General features: G+C 39.6%; 2 protein-coding genes across 3 annotated transcripts; one reads left to right on the forward strand and one right to left on the reverse strand.

Annotated features, from left to right (window-relative positions):
- The first annotated feature begins 2,948 nt into the window (after window positions 1-2,948).
- Window positions 2,949-11,937, forward strand: LOC134537201 (uncharacterized). 2 transcript variants are annotated; one of them, XM_063377466.1, is made up of 7 exons: window positions 2,949-3,218; window positions 3,301-3,525; window positions 5,241-5,441; window positions 5,899-6,535; window positions 7,310-7,495; window positions 8,129-8,216; window positions 11,163-11,937. In XM_063377466.1, the coding sequence occupies exons 1-7, from the start codon at window positions 3,212-3,214 to the stop codon at window positions 11,289-11,291; spliced, it is 1,473 nt and encodes a 490-aa protein (XP_063233536.1). In that variant the 5' UTR covers window positions 2,949-3,211; the 3' UTR covers window positions 11,292-11,937. The 2 variants fall into 2 exon arrangements, with proteins under 2 accessions (XP_063233536.1, XP_063233538.1); XM_063377468.1 differs by having other exon boundaries at window positions 3,003-3,218; window positions 3,343-3,525.
- Window positions 11,938-12,648: 711 nt separating this feature from the next.
- LOC134537202 (uncharacterized) lies at window positions 12,649-20,387 on the reverse strand. The gene is made up of 4 exons (XM_063377469.1): window positions 19,872-20,387; window positions 18,359-18,706; window positions 16,574-16,678; window positions 12,649-13,105 (listed from the first exon to the last, which is right to left on the reverse strand). The coding sequence occupies exons 1-4, from the start codon at window positions 19,950-19,952 to the stop codon at window positions 12,881-12,883; spliced, it is 759 nt and encodes a 252-aa protein (XP_063233539.1). The 5' UTR covers window positions 19,953-20,387; the 3' UTR covers window positions 12,649-12,880.
- Between the last annotated feature and the right edge of the window lie 719 nt (window positions 20,388-21,106).

Below are 21,106 nucleotides of genomic sequence, written 5' to 3' on the forward strand. Positions count from 1 at the left end.
TCGGAAAAAGATTTTCTAAACCCTATTCTTGAACACTCATTAATGTAATTATGTATCGGAATCATGTCATAAACTGTCGGAATTATTCCGCTACCTCCATTGCTGTCGGAATCCCAATTTCGATAGAATTTTCCAAGTTTGTTACTCTGGAACTTCGATTGGTTCAAAATAGTGGCTCAGTTGTGGTTTAAAATCGCGTGGATTGTTGATTAAGTTATGTTAGGTATATTCAAATCTTGTAAAATTGTGCGGATGGCAAGTTATATTAGGTTAGCGACATTTAAAACCAGCAATAACTTATTCACCTCGTTATATGTGATATATATTTAGATAAAAATACCATTGCACATAGGTATTGTTGTACAGCTCCAGTTCCCTCTCAGTAAGAGGAAATACTCAGAGATAGGTGAGTTGTGGACCATTTGGCCTGTGTGTTTTACTGAAGGACATCAGCCATCCTAGAGAATAGTGCAGTCACCCGAGGTCTCGGGTTCGGGACCCGGGATGAGCACAGTGATTGGTGGCGGAGATTATTTAGTTATTTTCTTTATGAGAGGGTGCCAGGCTAGCTGTTGTGATTGCATGGGTCGTCGGCCCCAGCGTGGATCACTGGACTCGCGGCGATTGTTAATTTATAAACCTTGGGCAAGGAACATCTTTACGGGTTTAAAAAAGCTTCCAAATAAAGCTGGTTCAGGCACACTGTTCTTACACGGAAAATATGATTCTTCTCCTAGAAAATTATCTATTGCTTGTTGTGGCAGCTGGAACACTAGGGTGGATGTCACCACACACAATTATAATCTTTCGCCGTTAACGTGCGCTGTCGAGCGCAATCGCGAATGTTGTCGTCATTTTTATCAAGACGCACAGTTATGTTCTTTTCCACGGGACGGAGTGTCCACTCTATACAGCGTTATGTTGGCTACTGCCTCGCGGCAGCATCGCGAACTTCCTCTGTGCGGGCTGCGAGAGGGGTGCGTTCCGCCAGCGGGATTCGGTGCTGACGGGGTGGGGACCAGACTTTACCCCCGCAGGAGGTACGACGTCAATAGTAGTATGCAGGGTAGCTTGGACTAGTTGGCACACATGTTCCAGACCTGTGGACACAGCCCTCTCTATGATAACCACACTCTTGTGTAAACACTTACTAGGCCAGGATAATGAAAGGGGAAAAAGTACTCATACATCCAGTAGTGGTTACGCCTGTTTTGTTACTATGCCCAAATGCACTCAGAAGTACAACTGTGAATTTTTAACAAATCTCGATAAAATGGTGCTAATTCAGATAAGATACATGGCACTTGCTCACAGTCAAAATTGTTGTGGGTGGCACGTATCCTTTGCTTGGGATTACCTGTTAAAAACACACCGGAGTTTGCCGTTGCTATAAGATGTTGACTGTTCGCGATCCAGATGAAGTGAGGGGGTTGAATAATGGAGGTGAGGTTATTTATTTGCTAAAAAAAATATCACACAGTGATATCCATATAGAGTCCCAGATATTCGGAAGAAAGCTTTGGATGAATTTGTATGTAAATATCAGTTAAAACTAGTAATGGTAGGGATCTCTGTAAGACAGTGTCAACCCTCGAAATTGTGTCAGGCTGGACTACCGGACTGTTTGCAAGGACTAAAATGAGCAGCTTTCTTTTTCGCAGGAGCAAAAGTAGTGACAACAACTTATTTAAATATCAGTTGCTGCCAATCTATATCTAGATGGCTGTTAAAAGAACACTTAAATTACACTTGAATTAATAACAGAATTCGTCTTTCTGCTTCGAGGCTTAAAACTAAATAAAACAATACTGTATATTTAATGCACAGCATTGGTAATGGCTGGCCGTGACATCACAATGTGCTCTTCTATAGCAGCGGATGGTATTGGGTCCCAAGTTTTGTATACTGTCCAGGGCAATAGCATGTCAAAGCAATCACATGCATTAAATACAGAAACATAATCTTAAATATTTGTAGAGCAATGTGAGTACCGATATTGCATTTGCACATTTTGCACTATTTTAAAACTGGAAATTCTACAATGATTATGAAAGAAATATTAAAATTCAATTTATATTTTATTTTATAGTTGTTGTTCAGCAGATTGATGTGATGTCATCGTCACCAGATAACAAGATTTCCAATAATTCACAACATCGAAGAATCAGTTGAAGCCGACTGTGTGTGCTCCATTTGGTCGCACAAGCCATTTTGCCTCATTGGCACCTCAGCCAATGTATGTACGATAAACATGCCTATGCCTATAGTTTAGTGTAGTGTAGGGTGTTGAACTGCTCATGCCACCGATGTATCAATAGCCGTCCATGCATTTATTGATTTCAAAACCTGTAACACTCCACCAGGTATGCTTTGATTCTTCCGAATATATGAAACTTTCAAAGTGTTTTAAAGTGTTTTAATAATGATTTCAATAGGTTTTAATAATAATTTTATTACAAAAGTTGATAGTGACCTCAAGAGGCACGCGCCTTCCGGGAGATACAGCAGTCGCCCTGTAACCCAGCATCGATGCCAGTATGTCCATGCACTACAGAGCCATCACCTTCTTGCCATTACCGCCCAACAACATATTGTAAGACTTTTCCAATTCATTCAATCTGAACAATTGCCGACCTCCCTCGACACCGCCAGTCGCGTAATTAATTATATTTTATGTCTTCGGGATTAGATTCTATTTTATGTCATTTTTATCCATTTTAAATGGGCCACGAGTTTTACACCACAGTGGCTTTCGCGTCGGGGCATCGACACGTATTATTAGTAATTTTTAATTTTGTATGGAATCATTTTTAGCAGCCCATCAAGATTAATTTGATGTTAATACTGACTATCTTAAATAAGTTTCTACCCACAATTTTGTTTACAAAAATACACACTTTCTTTTCAGTTTCCCTCGTACTCTATATAACATTTGTGATCGTGAAAATGTCTTCTGGCTGCATTACAAACACAAACTTGTTTATAATTTTTACGCGGGCTTAGAAGATTTGAAGAAACGTGTCTCCAGATTTGTAATGTTTTGCGATTGCCATTTAATTTATTTGTTAGAAATGTGTGTTTCCTATAACTTTTTTATTTTTTTCTTATTTGTTTTTAATACTGCTTAGTTTTTTATATTTAATTAACCTTAAATGCAAGTACAATTTAAGCTGCGAATGTTTTGAAATGTGCTACATTATTTCAAAAAACTATGTCAGGTAACTTGTTTGACTGCGTACATATTTTGGAATTTGTCTCTGTTTGGTTTATGTATTTATGGTAAACGTTGTGTTACGGCAGGTGAATGTGACATTGCAAAAGTTAATGTCAACATTGATTTAGAATCAGCATCTGCTTATGGCCAAGAAGACATTGTGAAGTCATTGATTCGGAAAGGCGCAGACGTAAATCATGCCAATGACTTTGGATGGACTCCAGTTATGCAAGCAGCAAGAAATTGTCACTCAAATGTGGTGCTAGAACTTTTACGCAGCAGGGCTGATGTGACATGCATGACACAATTAGGTGAATTTAAAATTCCTCTTTACCTATTTTAAGATAATCTTTTTGCTCATGCAAGGAAATATTGGAATATGAGAAAACTTTTGTAGAAAATGTGAATTTTCTTTTTTTAAAATGCATGATGTAAGTTTGCTTTGGCCTACTAATTTGTGTTATTATGCAGGGGTGCTCACAAAGGGGGGTAACGACGCAGACTGCGTCATTAAAATTTCAGGGGGGGGGGGGGGGGGTGGTTAAAAGACGAGAAAAATTTATATATTATTTACATAATTATAGCTTCTAATGTGAAAATATGTTTCTGGTGCTTTGATAATTGAAAGGGATCTTTTAAATCAAATTGGCAACCCCGCATTTTCCTCAACAAAAGCAGTTTGGCATCTGTCGTTTCAGGATGGAAATATTACCTGATATGACCAAAATTATTATTAGAAAATCAGTTTTAATTAATGCAAAATGTGATAAAATATAATACTAAAAAAGTGTAATATTATAAAATCATTGAGTAAATCATTGAGAAAATGGCATAAAAAAATTTTTTTTGGGGGGGGGGGGGGGGGGCACCTCTGTATTATGGAATACTAGGCTAGCTGATAGCTTTACAAGAAACTATGTCTGGATGCCATAATGAACATCTTTCTTATCAATGTTACAACCTAAGTTTGTTTGCTACAGTTATATGTTTGTTACTGAAGTGAATTAATCTCTATCCTCAGCTGTGTGACCCAGCAGAAAAAAATATGATAAATTTAACATTTAGCAAGGTGGAGGAAAAAATTAATTTTTACTTCTTATAATTAGAATGTGATTTCCTGAAAATGATTTCCGTTAGAAATAGAGATAATACAAATTTTCTGAGAACATTCTATAATCATAGGCTATATATATTTGGCATTTGTGCAAATTTCAAGGGAAATAATTTTTCTGCTACCCAGAAACTATTGTGCCTATATTTTTATCTGTTATGTGCAGAACAAGATTAGGTAGCTCGTACATAAATAAAGTACTTGTTGTATAGATTGGTAGTCAGTATTTCCCATGTTGGACACGTGTGCCCTAACACTTGGCAAAATGAAGTATTGTCTGCTGCGCGAGGTGTGATAAATAATCTAAATAAGCGGGAAACTGCAAGACATTCAGAGCTTTTGTAGAGGTCTGATATGGGGGATACTGGAATGGCAGAATCCTGACTTGTATTGCATGAGTCTCCCCCTAATGACCTGTTGGGCTGCTACAGTGGTTGAGCGACCACATGACTCACTTCCCACCGAGGCGATCTGTGTTTGATCCCAGTGGAGTCAAACCAGGATTTCATTGCAGGTGGAAGACGTGGTGGACTATCCATGAACCGTGGGTTACCTGGGGGTGTTCCCGTTCCACCACCCATTCATTCCCCATTCTCATCTCATAAGCTCAGCCTCGATGTCAGTGAGACGTGAAAGCAAACAAAACACCTCCCTTTAGAGATGTTAGTTATCTGAAAAAAAAATATTTGAGGGGAAAACCGAAAAATTTCCCCGAGTTATACTTTTATAGGAACAGATAATTTAATTTTATCAACATTTTTATTGAAACGGAATCAAATAAAAACTTACAATCTGCAGAAAATAAATTATTGTGTAATGTTTATCAATCGATCTTAATGTATGTAAATTAATGAATGGTAATGAAATGAAGGAATTGTCCCATGTATGTCGCCCGTGCCGTGGTGACTGCTGCAGGCACGAGCGCGCTGAGCGCGGCCGTGGCGAGCAAGGACGCGGCCACCGTCCTTGCCGTGCTGGACGCTCTCCTGGAGAGAGACTCGGCGGCCACCAGCGACCCCCTGCCCCTCGCGCTGGCCGCCCTCGGGGGCAGCGTGTCCGTCGCGAGCATCCTGCAGGAGAGGGGGTTCCACCCTGGCGCCCCCGTCCCGCCCTCAGGTTGGCCGCGCTTCCGTGTCAAGGTCATCCGACAGCGAGAGTTATTACAGCCACCCTAGGGGGTTGCAATCAGGATGGCTGGGCAGCTTACAAACTCAGGTTCCTCGGGATGCACATCTCGTGTTTTGCCACTGCCCTACCTCTCGTCAGATGTTCAAACTGTTCGGTTATAGCAGCTCCACGTATGCTTCAAATCGGTGTTGGCATAGTTTTAATCTGCACTCAGACCTTTGTTGTTCCACTTTTTTTTTTTCCAGCCGGGGGCATTAAAATATTGCAATGTATGTGAATTTCCATAGGACTTTAACCTTTAATGTAGCATGCACTGCTCTAAAATTAATCCACGTGAATTTCCGCCACAGCTAGTGTGAAATAATTTAGCTTTTCTAGATTAAAAAGAAGTGTTTCTCCTGGCCACTTCCTGTGCTCACTTTTATTCCTGGTGTCGGGTTCACAGGACTGACGCCTCTGATGATGGCAGCTTGCAATGGGCACTGTGCGATGGTGGACTGGCTGCTACGCAGAGGTGCCAGTCCGAACGCAGTCAACGCGGCCGGTCAGACAGCACTGGACATCGCTGCCAGCAAGGGTTACGGCATCGTCGAGACACTCCTGATGAAGAGCATGGATCTGCCGAGCGTAACGCCGCTGAGGAGCTTCGGTGGCGGAGCGCGTTTCCCTGCTGCGTGGACGTCTCTCGGCTGCCGGACTCAGCATGATGTCTTCTCCCCGTCGCACGAGGACAAGCTGCGGGTGTGGTCCCACCTGGCGGAGCTCAGCGTCCCGCAGTGCCCCGTCAGCCACAACTTGCGGGCGGTGCTGTCGCCCTGTTTCTTCCCGGCCGCCAAGTCCAGCTGTCACATGCAGAGTGTGTTCTCCTCCGGGTCCTGCACCGGGAGGAGCCAGCACCGCTGCTGTTCCCCTCTACCCTCTCCCCGCAGACTCCCGGAGGTCTGCACCCCGCCCCACTATTGCACGTGTAGGGAGCGACTCCCCAGCTGGAACAGGGTCAGGCGGATGTCGCAGAGTGACCCGAACTTGTCAAAAAAAGATAAGAAAAGTCTGTCAAAATGGTGGAAAGTTACCACGGAAAAGTAAGTGCCTGTATGAACCATAATTAATTTCTTCTCGGGAAAGTCAGGGGGAAAAAAAAAACAGGATTTTTATTTTCTTGCTCTAAACACAATTATTAATCCAGCTTTTCAGTCTGATCTTTGAATATATATACTGTATAGAAGTCGCCAGCCCAGGTTAAAATTTCTAATACGGTTTTGAGGTGCATAGTTGGTTAATTCACCGCCGCAATCGCCACCATCTCTAGGGCATCGACTTGTGGTGGTCCCTAGAACGACAAGTGTCGAACTCTTCAAACACCCCTTCCCCCTCCCGGTGAACGAACTTGAGCTGCAGTGAATGATAGGTGGGGGGTGCGGGGAATGACAGCGGGCGACAGTGCTGCGCTCTAACGTGTAAATAACAACCTAAGACGATACAGGGCGTTACGGCAGCGCCCTGCAGCGGTGAAGTTCCCAAGCTGCTCATCATACGCTTCTGAAAAACGTAGAGTAAATCCTATCCACTCGCGACTTCTATACAGTATATATATTCAAAGGTCTGATACAATAAATTAATTTACTGTTTAGCCATTATTAACAAGTTGAGTAGGAACATAAAAATATTAGGTATTTAACATTTCAAAAATTTATCATAAACATCTTGTTGTAATTTCTGATGTGTCTCTTATTTATTTAGTTCTATTGGTTTACTTAATTGGCAGAATTGAGATGAAATATTGTTTTGCATAATTATATTTTAGATGTTTGTACTAGTTAAAAATATTAATGTGATTCACTTCATGAAAATTGCAGGTTACATTCAAAAGTTACGACTAAGAAAAAATCTGTTTTTGGGAGTAAGACAGTAAAGTCTTTAAAATTCAGCTCTGATAACTGTCACGACAGTGCGTCTACTGAGAATGTCGGACAAGCAAGTGGACTAGCGAACACTGAAGAAGTCTTTCCTCGCATAAGTCCTTGCAGAAATTCAGTACACAGGTATGATTTTTTAAGTTTATGGCTAATATATATTAAATTTATTTTTATGAATTCTTGTATCTTCATCAATTTCTTTCAAATTATTACAGCAACCACACTAATGTGCTATTTACATGGGTAGACCAAGTACAGGGAATTTAAATCTTATATCAGGGACTATAAAATATTTAGTCTTGTATTCAAGAAGTCAGATGGGATACAGCACATTTTAAACATTTGTGAAAGTCAGTAAAGTAGCGATTTTAAGTAAGCTAATATCTAAAGAACATTAATTTTTTCTGTGCATAACCATGGGACCTAAAACAAATTATGTACTGCATTTGTTATATTGTCAAAAACCTTAAGTGTGAACTTGTTTGACGATAGTCAATAACACAACTTTGTCAGGTGTGAAAGGTTAGAGGATGAGAAAAATTATTCTGTGAAATAATTGCCATCATTGTGTCTTAAATTTAAGTACTAGGTATTATAAAAATTGAAAGTTTGATAACATCAAACTCACATGATGGGAAATGGCTGGTGAACTACTAAAATTTTTTAGGAAGTATCTTAATTATTATGATAGTAAAATTTTAGTTTATAGTTTTGCAAAAAAACAATTATGTGAGTAACTTTTCATGTTCTTATTTGTAGGTCTTTATCTGGAGGCAAATCTGATGTGGAAAATTTTTTACTAAGCTGTGGACTGCAAGAATATTATCATATTTTCGCTGAACATGAGGTAGGTAAGAAATGGTTAACCTTGGCAGGAGTGGCTACTCAAGTTTAAAAACAAATTAATATTTAAGAATTTGTACCTAAGCAATTTGGATGGTTGTAGACATGTAATTTTTTACTTTTCAAAATGAATTTACCTTAACTGAGAAAAGCACAAAAATGAGTTTAATATCTTTCATGATACACCAACACTGTACTAATTTGCCTTCTCAGTAATGTGCATTGTAGCATGGACACTCTTACATAAGGCTGGCATTCTTAAACGTAATTGGTAAGAAAAATGTGTCAAAATCTCCATGCACAAAAATTTAGCAGGAAACTATAGTCTGAACTTACTTTGCAGCTTCAATATGAATACAAGCACAATGAAGTTAGAAGCCACCATGACTTTCCATAAACACTTTCTCAGTGGGAAGCCAACTATTGACTGTCTCGCAAGTACATAGTCTCAAAAACAACTGAAGTACGCTGCACAAATATAATAAATTTGCAGCTGGAAAATAAAAACTCCATTTTATGGTATTTTATACATTATCACAATTTTAGACTTTTTTTTAAATTTTGCTTACCTAACCTATCCAATCTTTTATTTTAGTTGCCATCACCTGAATATGTGAAAACATAATCTTGCTGGTTGTTGGGGGGGGGGGGGGGGGGGGGGAGATTTTGCGAGTATTTTAAAACTAAACTTAGATTGAACATAAGTTATTTTTTATTTTACCAACCTAACAGGAAAAAAAAACAAATTAAAAAGGTTTGCAGATGCATGGACATGAAGAATTCAGACATCTGACTCTGGGTTAGTGAATGATAGGTTTCCCATTTATGAGGCCACTGTCATAGCCCTGTTCGCAAAGCTGTGTCATCATCTGGTCTAATGTAAGAAGTTACTGATTTTTATAACTTCAAGCTGTTTTTTGAGCCAGAATTTAAATGAAAATGTAATGTAATGAACAGTGATGACGTATTAAAATAGAATGAAAGTTAATGATATTGAAAAAAAACTGTTTGCATTTGAAGAATTTAGCTTTGTTCATTAGATGAGACAGAGAGGAATCGAGGAGATTCTATCAAGCTACGCTGCTCGAAGATGGCAAGGCCTGGTGACAATGCAGCCACCTTCAGGACTCTCGAAGACGAGGCGTTTTTGGCCATCGCTTAGTTCCATTAGAGTTGGCTGAGCTCCCTAATTACTGCATTAATATTACAGCAGAAACCTAGCTTGCCAATATTATAATCTTAAACTACACCACCTAATTCGTGAAAGACTGAAGCTTCTGGGCCACTATGTGCTCAAGATGTGTGGAACAGACTATGTGTTTCCCTGTAGAGGACTACAGCTTGACTCCCTCCTCCATTCCCATACCCGGCTTTAATTGCTTGCCCAGCCAATGAGAAACCTGCTACGAGACCAGACCCTTATTCCAGAATTGCCAACACTGGGTTAGTGAGGAATGCTAATGAAAAATGCAGGAACCAGAAAACCTTAAATGATCACCAGAAAGTTTTTAATGAAGACAATTCCATACTAAATCAACACAAACATACTTAATGATTGTAAAACTGGGAGATTTTTAAATATGTAATTGTTATGGATAAAATAACAGAATACATGTGACCAGGGGTTCTGCCCCTTTTACATGCTCAGTGTGTCTCGCCAACTGCCACCCCAACCCCTACTGCTTAAATCCCTCACCAACATGTGTATGTTGCAGATCTATCCTTTAAAGCCGGTACTACCTTCACTTGAATAAATCATAAATTAGGTACTATTGCCATTTTTTTTTCCATTCCCCCCCAAGTGTACAAGGTTGAAGCTATGCCATGTACATGGCATTTCGGAATGCACCACATTCTGAAACATCTTGTAAAAGTAACTAAATAACTAAACAATTTACTTAAAAGGGTCTGTGTTTTATTTTAAGGATATTATTAAAGGGAAAGATTTATTTTGTTTTGCCCTCGGCACAGTTCTGAAACTGGCCTGTTGATTATTTAGATGCCTTCCTGCAGCCATTCTCTTAAGATCACCACCCGAGATAGGATGCTCATTGCAACGCGAGGATTTAAACTCTTTCGTTACTGATGCGTTTGCAACCGTTGTTCATGTTAGAATTTTATCGATATTCCCCTCTCTCCTCAGGCGTACTTCAGGTGATAGTTTGCATTACTTAAATATTTATTATTAATTTTTGATTTAATGAACAATCACTGAACTTAAGTCCAGGGCATGTAGTTCAATTCCATGCTGTTGCACCTTTTCAAACAGTTTCACTTGCATTATAAATTAACGTAGTAATGCGGGAGAACTGCACCTAATAAAACCAAATGTTGCTGGTTGATACGGAGTATCTTTTAAACGACCACGTGTTTGACGACACAGTCAGAGGATGAGACGTGTGATGCCTGAAGAGCCCACTTATTAATCATCTTTCGATAACCTTAAGTAGCGCGCACGATGCTGAGAGCGGGCCTGGTCTATTCGAGAAATTTGAGTCTTGCTCTCACTTGGGTAACATCACACCCTGTAAAAGTCTCCGCCGGGTCCACGTGGTGGCACCCTTGAGAGGATAGACTGACTGACGACATTATCAGTAATGCCCTCGATGACACCCCGCCCCCAGAAAACATAAATAAAATACATGCTTTAAATATTTTCAATAATTACACTACCATCTCTTAGGCATCACGTTGTTTGCGGATCTGTAACTGAAACAATCGTGAAGGCCAATCTTAGATCTTCATCATATTTAACTGTACTTACCTTTTGAAAACAAGAGTAGGTACAGCTAGCTCTATGATTCTGTTTCATTCTTCACTGACTTATTATGTTATTGAGAATTGCTGTTTATGTTGTACTGTTTGACATAAATCATGTAACAGTGGTTATTTATAAACGAAAACTTTTCTTAAATTAGTAATTGGTCTAGTATTTGTATTTTGATTTCAGGTTGATTTGCACATGATCTATTCTTTGAATTTTGAAGATCTTGAAGAAATGGGAATTTTTAGTACCGAAGAACAAATTAAAATACTAAAGTTAATTATAACTACAAAGAAGAGACAACAATATAATTAGTGTTTAATACTTCAGCAATGATTGTGATTTTGTTAGGATATTATTTAAGAATTGTTTGAGATATCGAAAGCCTAATCTTGCAATTACAGAGCTGTGTTTTGTGTGCTAGGCAGTGAAAATAAAATAATATTTACATATATTTCACTGTTATAAAGGGAGAAAATACTTGTTCATGAGAGTTTGCAAAATTAGGAGATTGCTGAGTAAACATGTTGCACACAATTATATGTATTTTAAAACATAATTAGCTCAATTTATTTTAACTATATGCATTTTTATCATTAAATATTTTTACTCCAGATTTTAATCTCTCAAGCCATTGCCTACCCTGATTATTTTCAAGAAACAATTTTTTCACAAAAATCTTTTTTATGACATTAATACTCTGTGCATGTACAGAATTTGTTTTCAGTGATTATGTGTACTTAAACTGTTTTTTAATATTTGATTGGCATGAGATTGTTAAAATTTTATATCATCAAGGTTTTCTAGTAAGAAATTAGGCTAGCATTAGGCCTACCTACACATAAAAATTTTTCGTACAAAATAATTAAGTGTAATGTTCTCTTTGTCATGTACATCTTTCTAATCTCGTATGAGTGTTGATGAGCATGTTACAATGTGTAAATAAATCAAATAAATAATTTTTAGTGTAGTAACTTTAATATAACCTAATCCCTTTAAATAATATTTTTCAAACTGTTCACTAATATTTTTAGAATTATTATTATTATTTTTTTAATCAGCAAAAGTAATGAACTGTCTTTTCCTGTAGACAAGGTGGTCAGTGCCTTAACTTCGCAAATGTAAAAATTATTGGATTATGTGTAATTGATAAGAGAGAATTGAAATAAAACCAAAACAACACTGAAATGCAACTGAAATCAATAATAACACTGGTCGACATGATTTTTGTAACACTGATGAGAATGATGCTATTTTTGAGTTGTCATTTGTAATCTCCAACAAAGAAAAAATTAGACTTCAACCATAAATTGTAGAGAATAAAAAAATGATTTTGTAGTTAATAATATGTTTACTAATGCATAATACTGAAATCATTCAATGTATTACATATGGATATTTTACTTACTAAACAACTTGTACAAATAATTTATAATATTATTAGCTGTGCTGTAGTTATGTCAAAAAAAAGTACCTTCAAACTATAATTATCAGTTACCCCATTCTTTTAATTTTTTCCAAATCTTGACTATGTCAAATGAGGTATGTGGTATATGTTTTTATACAGAATTCATAATAATTGACATTAATACAATTTCTAACATATCAATGGCACAGCCAGTACAAATTTTTCAAAAATACATACTTAAATTTTATTACTTTGTTTGGATGTTATTATTTTTTTGAACTTTATAAATTGCAGAATAATAGGAAAAAAAAATTAGTATTGAATCATATTATAAGCATGTATGTTTCCTTAAATCAATTGCGAGACTAATCTAATGAACTGCTATACAAAACCTTTACCACTTGCACGTTAGCGTGCTCCCTCTCTCCGACGTGGCTGGTCTGAGCGTGTCGGCCCGTGTTGTCGGAGAAGGGCGCCGCGGCACGGCTCACACGGCTCACGCGTCGCACGGCGCGGACGAAGGCAGGGCCAGGTGGCCGCGCACCTTGGCCACGAGGTCGGACTTCTTGTCCTTGACCTTGCAGGTGATGCCGCGCTCGCGCAGCCACTTGACCAGCGTCGCCGTGTTGGCGCGGCCCAGGTCGTCGGCGCGGGCCAGCGTCCCCACGTCCAGCTCCGGCTGCACTTGCGGGCGCGCGCGCGACTTCTTGCCGCTGCTGCCCTGCACGGCGCAGGCAACAATGCTGCACTCAGGATGCTTGCAACACTTTCAAGTTTAAACACTAAGAGTTGAAAAAAAAATCCAAATTCGTATATTGTACATAAAAGGTGAAATACTACATGAAAAATCATTATAGTTAAGCTTTCAAAATACTATATTGATTCTTTTGATTAAATTTTATAGTATTCTAATAATAAATATAGTGTAAGCCAGGGGCGTAGCCAGGGGGGGTTTTATGGGTTCAAACCCCCCCCTTAGCACCAAATCATTAATTAATTTCTTACTCATCACTCAAACAAATTTCATATTAAAATTAATACAATTTTTACCATCACAATATTTAAATTGAAGTACCGAAAACTGCTAAAATAGCATTATTTACACCTTAAAATCCAAATTTTCCCGGGGGAGAACCCCCGGACCCCCCGTTGTAATATGGTGGGGGGGTTTGGGGCGGCATGCTTCTTAACACCCCCCATACACAAATCCTGGCTACGTCACTGGTGTAAGCGTGTAAGGGAATAATAAATTAGTTTAAACTTTGTGGGAAGTAAAATCAATGTGCAGTTGTCACCCCAGCAGCGTGGGCAGAGCCTCACCATTCTCGCGGGACATTCTAGTATGCTGAGACGTCGCTTTGCAGCGCCACAGAGTTCGAGAGAGTCGAGAGAGTGCATTATGCCAGCAGGCTATGAGGTGGTTGTGTTGGAGAGCCGAGGGCAGTGCAGTGCATATTGTGAGGTTGCTAAGAGTAAGATAAATGTGTTCAGCTACTGTAAGGCGCCTTGAGCCTTTACCGCAGTACACAGTGTGGCAGGCGCTGACAAGCGAGGTCTTAGGTTCGACCCTCTGGTAGAGTCTACAGTAATTGGACTTGTTGCACAGGACTGAGCATGCAGAGGCAACAAATAGATAGTAATGTCTTGTAATTAGTACCTTGCAGGTTATTATTTGAAGGACACTATGACTACAGTAGGTGCATTATATCTAGAAGCCCGAGTGACCGTTACGGCCAGGGCAAGCAGCCGCTTGGAGGGGGTTAACCTTGTGACTGCGCATGCGCAGAGCGCTTGCGAGGGGGTTGATCACGTGACCGCGCATGCGCAGAGCACTTGGGTTAGGCTCATACTCATACTATCGGACCAGAAAATATAAACCTTTTTCTGTAGTTTCTGTGCAGGATTCAGCCAGATTGGATTGTCCTATTTTGTTTGCGCTTAGAGTTATCTGAATTTGCTATATTATGTGCTTTTGGTGTTGTGATTAATTTATATTAAACATGGTTTTACTGTAATCGGTCCGGACTTTAATACACTTTGTCTTATAATTATTGTTACTAGTGTTATATTCGTCTTGTGAATACATGTGTTATGAAACACTTAGTGTGCGTGGCTAAATAAATTAATTTGTTGTGGGTTTTGTTATCACGATGCCACCGGTATTATCGATGGTGAAGGGGAAGAAACTGCATTCGCAAGCGCGTGAAATAATTTATAATGTATTGTCATTTATGGAGAATGAAGCTAAAACTATAGAACCATCTATTCCAATAGAAAAGGCACAGTTGAGGACAGCTGCAGCTACTGGTGTGTCTCGTAGCGGAGTGCAGAGAATAAAAGTGGAAGCAAAAAAGTTGAGCATCGGAGAAGGATGTTCTTTCGTTACACCCGATAAGAATAGACAGAATACATGTAAATACGACTTAGATAATTTTGACCAAGCAGTACTTCGCAGAACTGTATATAATTTTTATGTAACTGAAAAATGTGTCCCCACAGTGGAAAAAATACGAATAAAACTGCAACAGAACATTAATTTCCAAGGTTGCAATGCAACTTTAAGTACGGAAAATTTTAAAAAGGTTTGGTTTTCGGTGGCGAAAAACTAAGTCGCAACGTCTCATTTTGATTGAAAAATCTGATATACGACAGAAGCGAATCGAGTATTTGAGAAATATACGACGTTTCAGAAACGAAAATCGTAATATTCTGTACATGAACGAGTCTTATGTTTTGTCATTCAATGTGCAACAGAAATCCTGGAGTGATGACTCGACCCACGGCCTGTTGACACCTGTATCTAAAGGACAAAGACTAATAATGGTTCATGCTGGCGGTGAAAATGGGTTTGTCCCTAATGCCTTATTGATGTGGAAATCTCAACAGGCTACAGGAGACTACCATCACAACATGAATCAACAAAACTACGAAAAGTGGGTAAAAGAAAAACCTATACCCAATATTCCTGCTAATACTGTTTTTATTTTAGACAATGCACCGTATCAAAACATCAAGATAAATCAGTAACCAACATCTAACTCGACTAAACACGACATGCAACAGTGGTTGCGAAAGCATGGTATTCCTTTTGCAGATGACATGCTCAAGCCAACACTTTACGCAATTATTAAGCAGCATAAGCCGAAGCAAACCCTTTATTCAGTAGATGAAATTTTGAAATGTTACGGGCATACAACACTGCGTTTGCCACCATGTCACCCTGACTTAAATCCCATCAAAAATATATGGGCAAAAGTGAAAGGCAAAGTGGCATCGCACAATGTAACGTGTAATTTACAAGAGGTAAAACAGCTCTGCGAAGAAACATTTAATAGTATGGGGGCAGACGACTGGAGACCATACTGTGAGCACGTGATAAAACTTGAAAACGAGTACTAAGACCGGGATGCACGTTTCGACATAGAAATTGATCCCATTATTATTAACCTAGGAGGTGTGGACAGTGACAGTGGCAGTGGTAGTAGTGATGACGACTGTAATACGGGTTATTCAAGCGACAAAATGGAAGGCATCGCTCCATTGCCAGCGAGCAGCGAATAGGGAGGTGAGAAGTCAATGTTTTTAGTTTCAATATAGACTCTATGGTTGCCTCCCCACCTTGTTCCCTCCCTTCTTTGTCGCACCCCTCATTACTGTAAATCTGTGACATTCAAGGCAAAGTACAGTACTTTTTTAATGTTTGAGAAGAACAAAGTACTTTTTACTGACCTGATGACAACTTTTATTACTCGTTGAACCTTAAAGAGGGACAATAGTTTTTGTTTCATTTTTGCAAAAGTTATCTCGCTATTACTGCATTCAAATTTCGTTATATAATTTTAATGTTTTCTTCACGAAACTCTTACGGTCAGGAAACAATTCAAGGCAAAGTGAATTTGGTTTTTCTGGTTTAAATTTATCAAGAAAATAGTTGCTCAATAATGAAATAAAACTTTAAATAAAAAATTAATTTATATAATGGAAGAAAGGAACATCTCTGTATTTAGTAGACATTATGTTTGCAAGAAATATTAAGCAGGGTGTTTTAACTCTGAGAAATAACAGACCTGTTTCTCTGTTTCTAAGTGTGTGCATATTTCACATACTACATACTCACTTTATGGAAGCATTTTTGCACAGTAATTTAAAAATAATATACATATTAAAAATCTGTACTGTTAAAACATACCACATCTGATTTTATCATCACATCACTGTCTCTCTTGGACTGGAACTCCTTGACGATTCTCGACATAGCTTCCATGCTCACTGGCGGTGAACTGGCAACTGGCATCTAATGAAAAAAAATAATAGTTTCTGCTGTAGTATTTCTAACTTTTGGAATGAGATTACAACCCAAGCGTGAGTACCGGTGAATGCAGAGTGCGCTATTTGAATTGTTCACTGCAAATAAAAGTAAGTTACGTTACTGGAGAAGAGAGAGGAGCACAGCGGTGCACACTTTGGGAACCTATGGTCTAGTTATAAATAGTTTATTGAAGTTGACTAGGTTTAGTGATGGACCAAACAGCAGTTTAGTTTGGCGCGAGGACACTTGCCTGCGGTCATTGAGAGCAGTAATCTCTCCAGTCGCCTGAGAACACTGCCCGGGGTAAGACACTCGACACACCTCAAGGCCCCCGCTGATCCACTTGCAGCTGCCGTTCCGTTTTCTTAAGCATATTTAAACCTTTTATTTCTCCTCGGGGCCTACTTCAGATGGTAGGTAGACTGTTTAACATTAATAATTTTATTCTGTTCCGCAAATTTTTTCGCATTAATTATGAAACATTTACTCAGTCTAGGCCACAAGGATGTTAAATAAATTGCCTCTTACCAAATTTCTTGGTGTATGATTTCATGCTACCAAATGTTCGATGGCTTTAGGGACTGAGGTGTGTGGGATGGCTAAAGATCCCGTGTTTAACCATCTCTCTTTCTTAAGCAGTAATTAGCGTGCCCGACGCTTAGAGCGTGCCTGATCTTGTGGTTGAATGAAGCCGGAGGAATGAACAAGTCTTGCTTCCACATGGGTCACCTCCCGGCCTGTAACTAGAGTCTCCGCCAGGTCCACGTGCCCACCCACGTGGTGGCGACACTGACGACATTAAATACAACGATTCCCGTAACATTAGTTTACATGTGTTATTTACTCTCCAACTACTACTAATAGAACTAGGACATTAGTATGTTATTTTATGAAAACATGAAAATTTGTTGTTCAATATTATTACAGATTCTCATGGGTGTTGTAATTTTTGTTTGTTGACATTTCAAAGCAGAAGTGCCAGTGGCAAACTACTGCTGAAGAGGACCTATGAGAATGGTGAGAAATCAACTACCCACCTTGGTTTTACCACCCTCTACCACCTGTTAAGCAAGAGAGAGAAATTTTAAATTCTATTATTTAGCATACTGTGAAAGGTTAGGTATTCTATGGTTTAGCCACTCACAATCAGATATGTTTTGGGTGGAAATCGGCTGGTGATGATTGCCACGTCGCATTAGTGCGCTGCCGATGTTTTTAGTTTGCTCCGAGTTTATTGTTACTGTTGGTTTTCATTTCAGTACAGTGTTTCCCTTTTTCTAGGAGGATACATTTCGCTTTTCACTGATACATTTCCATATTGATTTTTTTAAAGAGAACTAATGCTCATCAGTATTCTTTCTTTCTATAGAGCATTTAAATACCATTATATGTATTTTAATATTTATGTTTTAAATTTAATTTGAATTTTCCATGTAAAACCTCATTAACTTTCAATAATTTGGTAAAATTACTAATTCGGTATGGTCACAAACATGCCGCATTTATACAGTTCCCTGTAATGCTGTTTTTTTTTTTTTTTTAATCTTTTGTTACCTTTTATATTTACCATAGCTTTGCTGCAGATGCAAAACCTCTTACATAAATGTTTGCCATTTATACAATCTCAACATTAATAAATCAGTAAGGACGCTGTGTGCTGCCGACCTGGTGGGGCGTGGGCGGGCGACGCTGGAAGACGGGCCTGTAGACGCCGGCGCCGCGCTCGGCCGGCCGGGAGGAGGGGACGTCGTCCCGCGCCCTCGGGGGCAGGGCGGCGGGCACGAAGGGCGGGGGGCTGGGGGCCAGCGAGCCGGGGGGCCGGTGCCTCCCGCCGGTGAGGTGCTGGCCCGCGGCGGGCGTCGCCAGGCTCACGCAGCCGCTCGCAGGGGTCGCGGCGTCGGGGGCCGACAGGGCAGGGTCCTCCAGGCGACTCAGGGTCTCGGCCGTGAGGATCTCCCCCTCCCACAGCACCAGCTTCTGCGACGTGGGGAACACGTCCTGGACGCGGTGCACCTGGGACCAAGTCCAGTCATCCCGATTCATCTCCGTGTTCCGTGCTTTCCTCAAACTAAACTAAAAATTAATCCCCGGCAAATGTTGGCATGGTTTCTTAACAGTAGGCAATGGCAGACTCCTGTCTTCATATCCTTGTTTTATGTACGTGTTACCGTCTCTAATAACCTCTTGTAAGCTTAAGGATGTCGTCAAGTTTGGCAAAAACCACGTATTCGGAAGGGGGAAGACCTTTTTGAAAATGAATTAATTGGTTTCGGTGTTCCTCTGGTAGCAAGTTTTTTCGTCAAATTTCTTTCATGAAATTGACTCTGCAAAACTTATGTCCATTGATATGCATTTTCCCATGCTGAATTGCTAGACAGGCTGTAATGCCATTTGACCTACATATAATTTACATTATATTGTAAATTTTTTTATATGAAAATTAAAAATTTAGCCAAAAATCCATATCACTTTTACGTGCACTGATTACATTTTGTTATTAAGTATTTGTGTTAAAAATTGTAAGTAATTTTAATCCACCCTTTTTTTTTTTTAATTTCAGAATTTATTAACATGACCAGGAAACAATTTGGAGCAAATGCGAAAAGTGTAATATATATATAGATTATTATAAAAGCTATTATGCCTGCAAAGTTTACAACGGACGTGTCATGGCATACACAGAAGATGTTTCAGCAGGGAAGTGCCTCTCTCTCCCACAAAATGTATGACTATGTGCCTTTTTTGCAGTGTTCACCAAGTGCTTGAGAGTAGGGTTGATGAAAAATTGTAAATGAAACTTTTGTGCAAAGCAATATGAAAGATACAAAAATGTAAAAAATAGTTTTACTGTGATAGTGTTTTACATCACACGGTTACCCATGCACAAATGCTCAAGGTGACGGGATTCCGAGATTACAGTGAGCTCCGGTCCGCATGGGAACTGGCTTGGTGCTCATGAACTCGAGTCTTCCGGCTTTCGGGATCGATGCTCGCCACTCGGCTCGATTCATTAGCGATCACAGCCTTCAAGGACGACTTCTTTGACAAGAAAATGTTTCCACTCTGGTTTTCGACTGAATGTGCCAAAATGTAACAGACAATCTGAAGAGACCCCAGAGGAAAGAATAAAGACACGGGCCACAAGCTGAGCCCGAGGCGTGACGGAGAAGGCACTCACGTCGGCCGCCCGGCCCAGCCTCGGCACGGCGCACCCCAGCTTGTTGCCCAGCGCGAAGGGCCGCCCGCACATCGTGGGCATCTTGGCGGCCAGGTCCCTGACGAAGGCCCGGAGCACGTCCTTGGCGTCGACGCGGCCCAGGAACAGCGGGCCGGCCGGCCGGACGCAGGGGCTGGGGTAGGTGTACAGCGCGGTGCTCCACGGCTGGAAGGCGACCGTGCAGTACGCGAGGCTGTCCTCGCCGTCGGGCAGGCGGTAGCCGTGCTGGAGCAGTTCCACAGACACCGGCACTACCGCAGGCTCCTGGTCCCGAGTGGCTGTTCCACGATGTAATACAAGGTGTTCGCAGATCACGAGGACTAGTCAAGAAATGTACCGTAATGTTGCTGGAAGTCAAGAAACTTTAATTTCCAGCAGACATTTGCAAACTTGAGCTCTGTTTTTCTGAACCTCAATTCAGTTCATAGTAGTACATTAAACGTAAATAATCGAAGGCTGCCAACTCAAAAATCATATTAAAATTATCTTTGAAATTATAATTTTTCTAAGATAATAATAATAATATATATAGTTTTAGTTTTTATTTTCCTTATTATAAGTAAAAAATGAACTTGTGACATAAAAAAGTTGTCTAAAAAGTCACATTGTTTCACCAGCTATCAACCTGTTTAATGACTTCTAGTCAGCCTTTGCACACACTCTTTTAGAGTTAAGATTCTTCATTGGAACTTTAAGTAATTTAACTCTTATCAATTGTTGTTTGGAAGTAAAAACATCATACTATTTTATTTTGTGGTGTAGCTCATGACTGGTACATGAAAAATTAATTATGAAGAGTAAATTATATGCAAGAAAAGGAATTTACACCAATACCAGACCATTATTATGTGGTTTGTTGTTATGAGACACTGAACAGTCATTTTAGTGTGTGTCAAAATTTACAGTAAGTGTTGTAAGTATTAAAAAAAATTGCAGTAGGTAGCTTTTGCTTACCATGTTCTTCCAGTGCCTCTTGAGTTCTTTGTAAGACTTGAAGGGACAGGAAGGAGGAAGTTTTTTGGAAATGGACACTACATAGGCTTTCTTTAAGCTAAAATCCAGAAAAGGCAATGTTATCCAACCACAATTAATTACTCAATACAGCTCTTTTATAACTACTTTGCTGCAAGCTGACAATTGTCTAATGCACTGCATGCGTTCGCTTAAATTATTATGATACTGGTTCACGTATCATA

The sequence above is a fragment of the Bacillus rossius genome, chromosome 12 (assembly GCF_032445375.1).
Source record: "Bacillus rossius redtenbacheri isolate Brsri chromosome 12, Brsri_v3, whole genome shotgun sequence".
NCBI lineage: Eukaryota > Metazoa > Arthropoda > Insecta > Phasmatodea > Bacillidae > Bacillus > Bacillus rossius.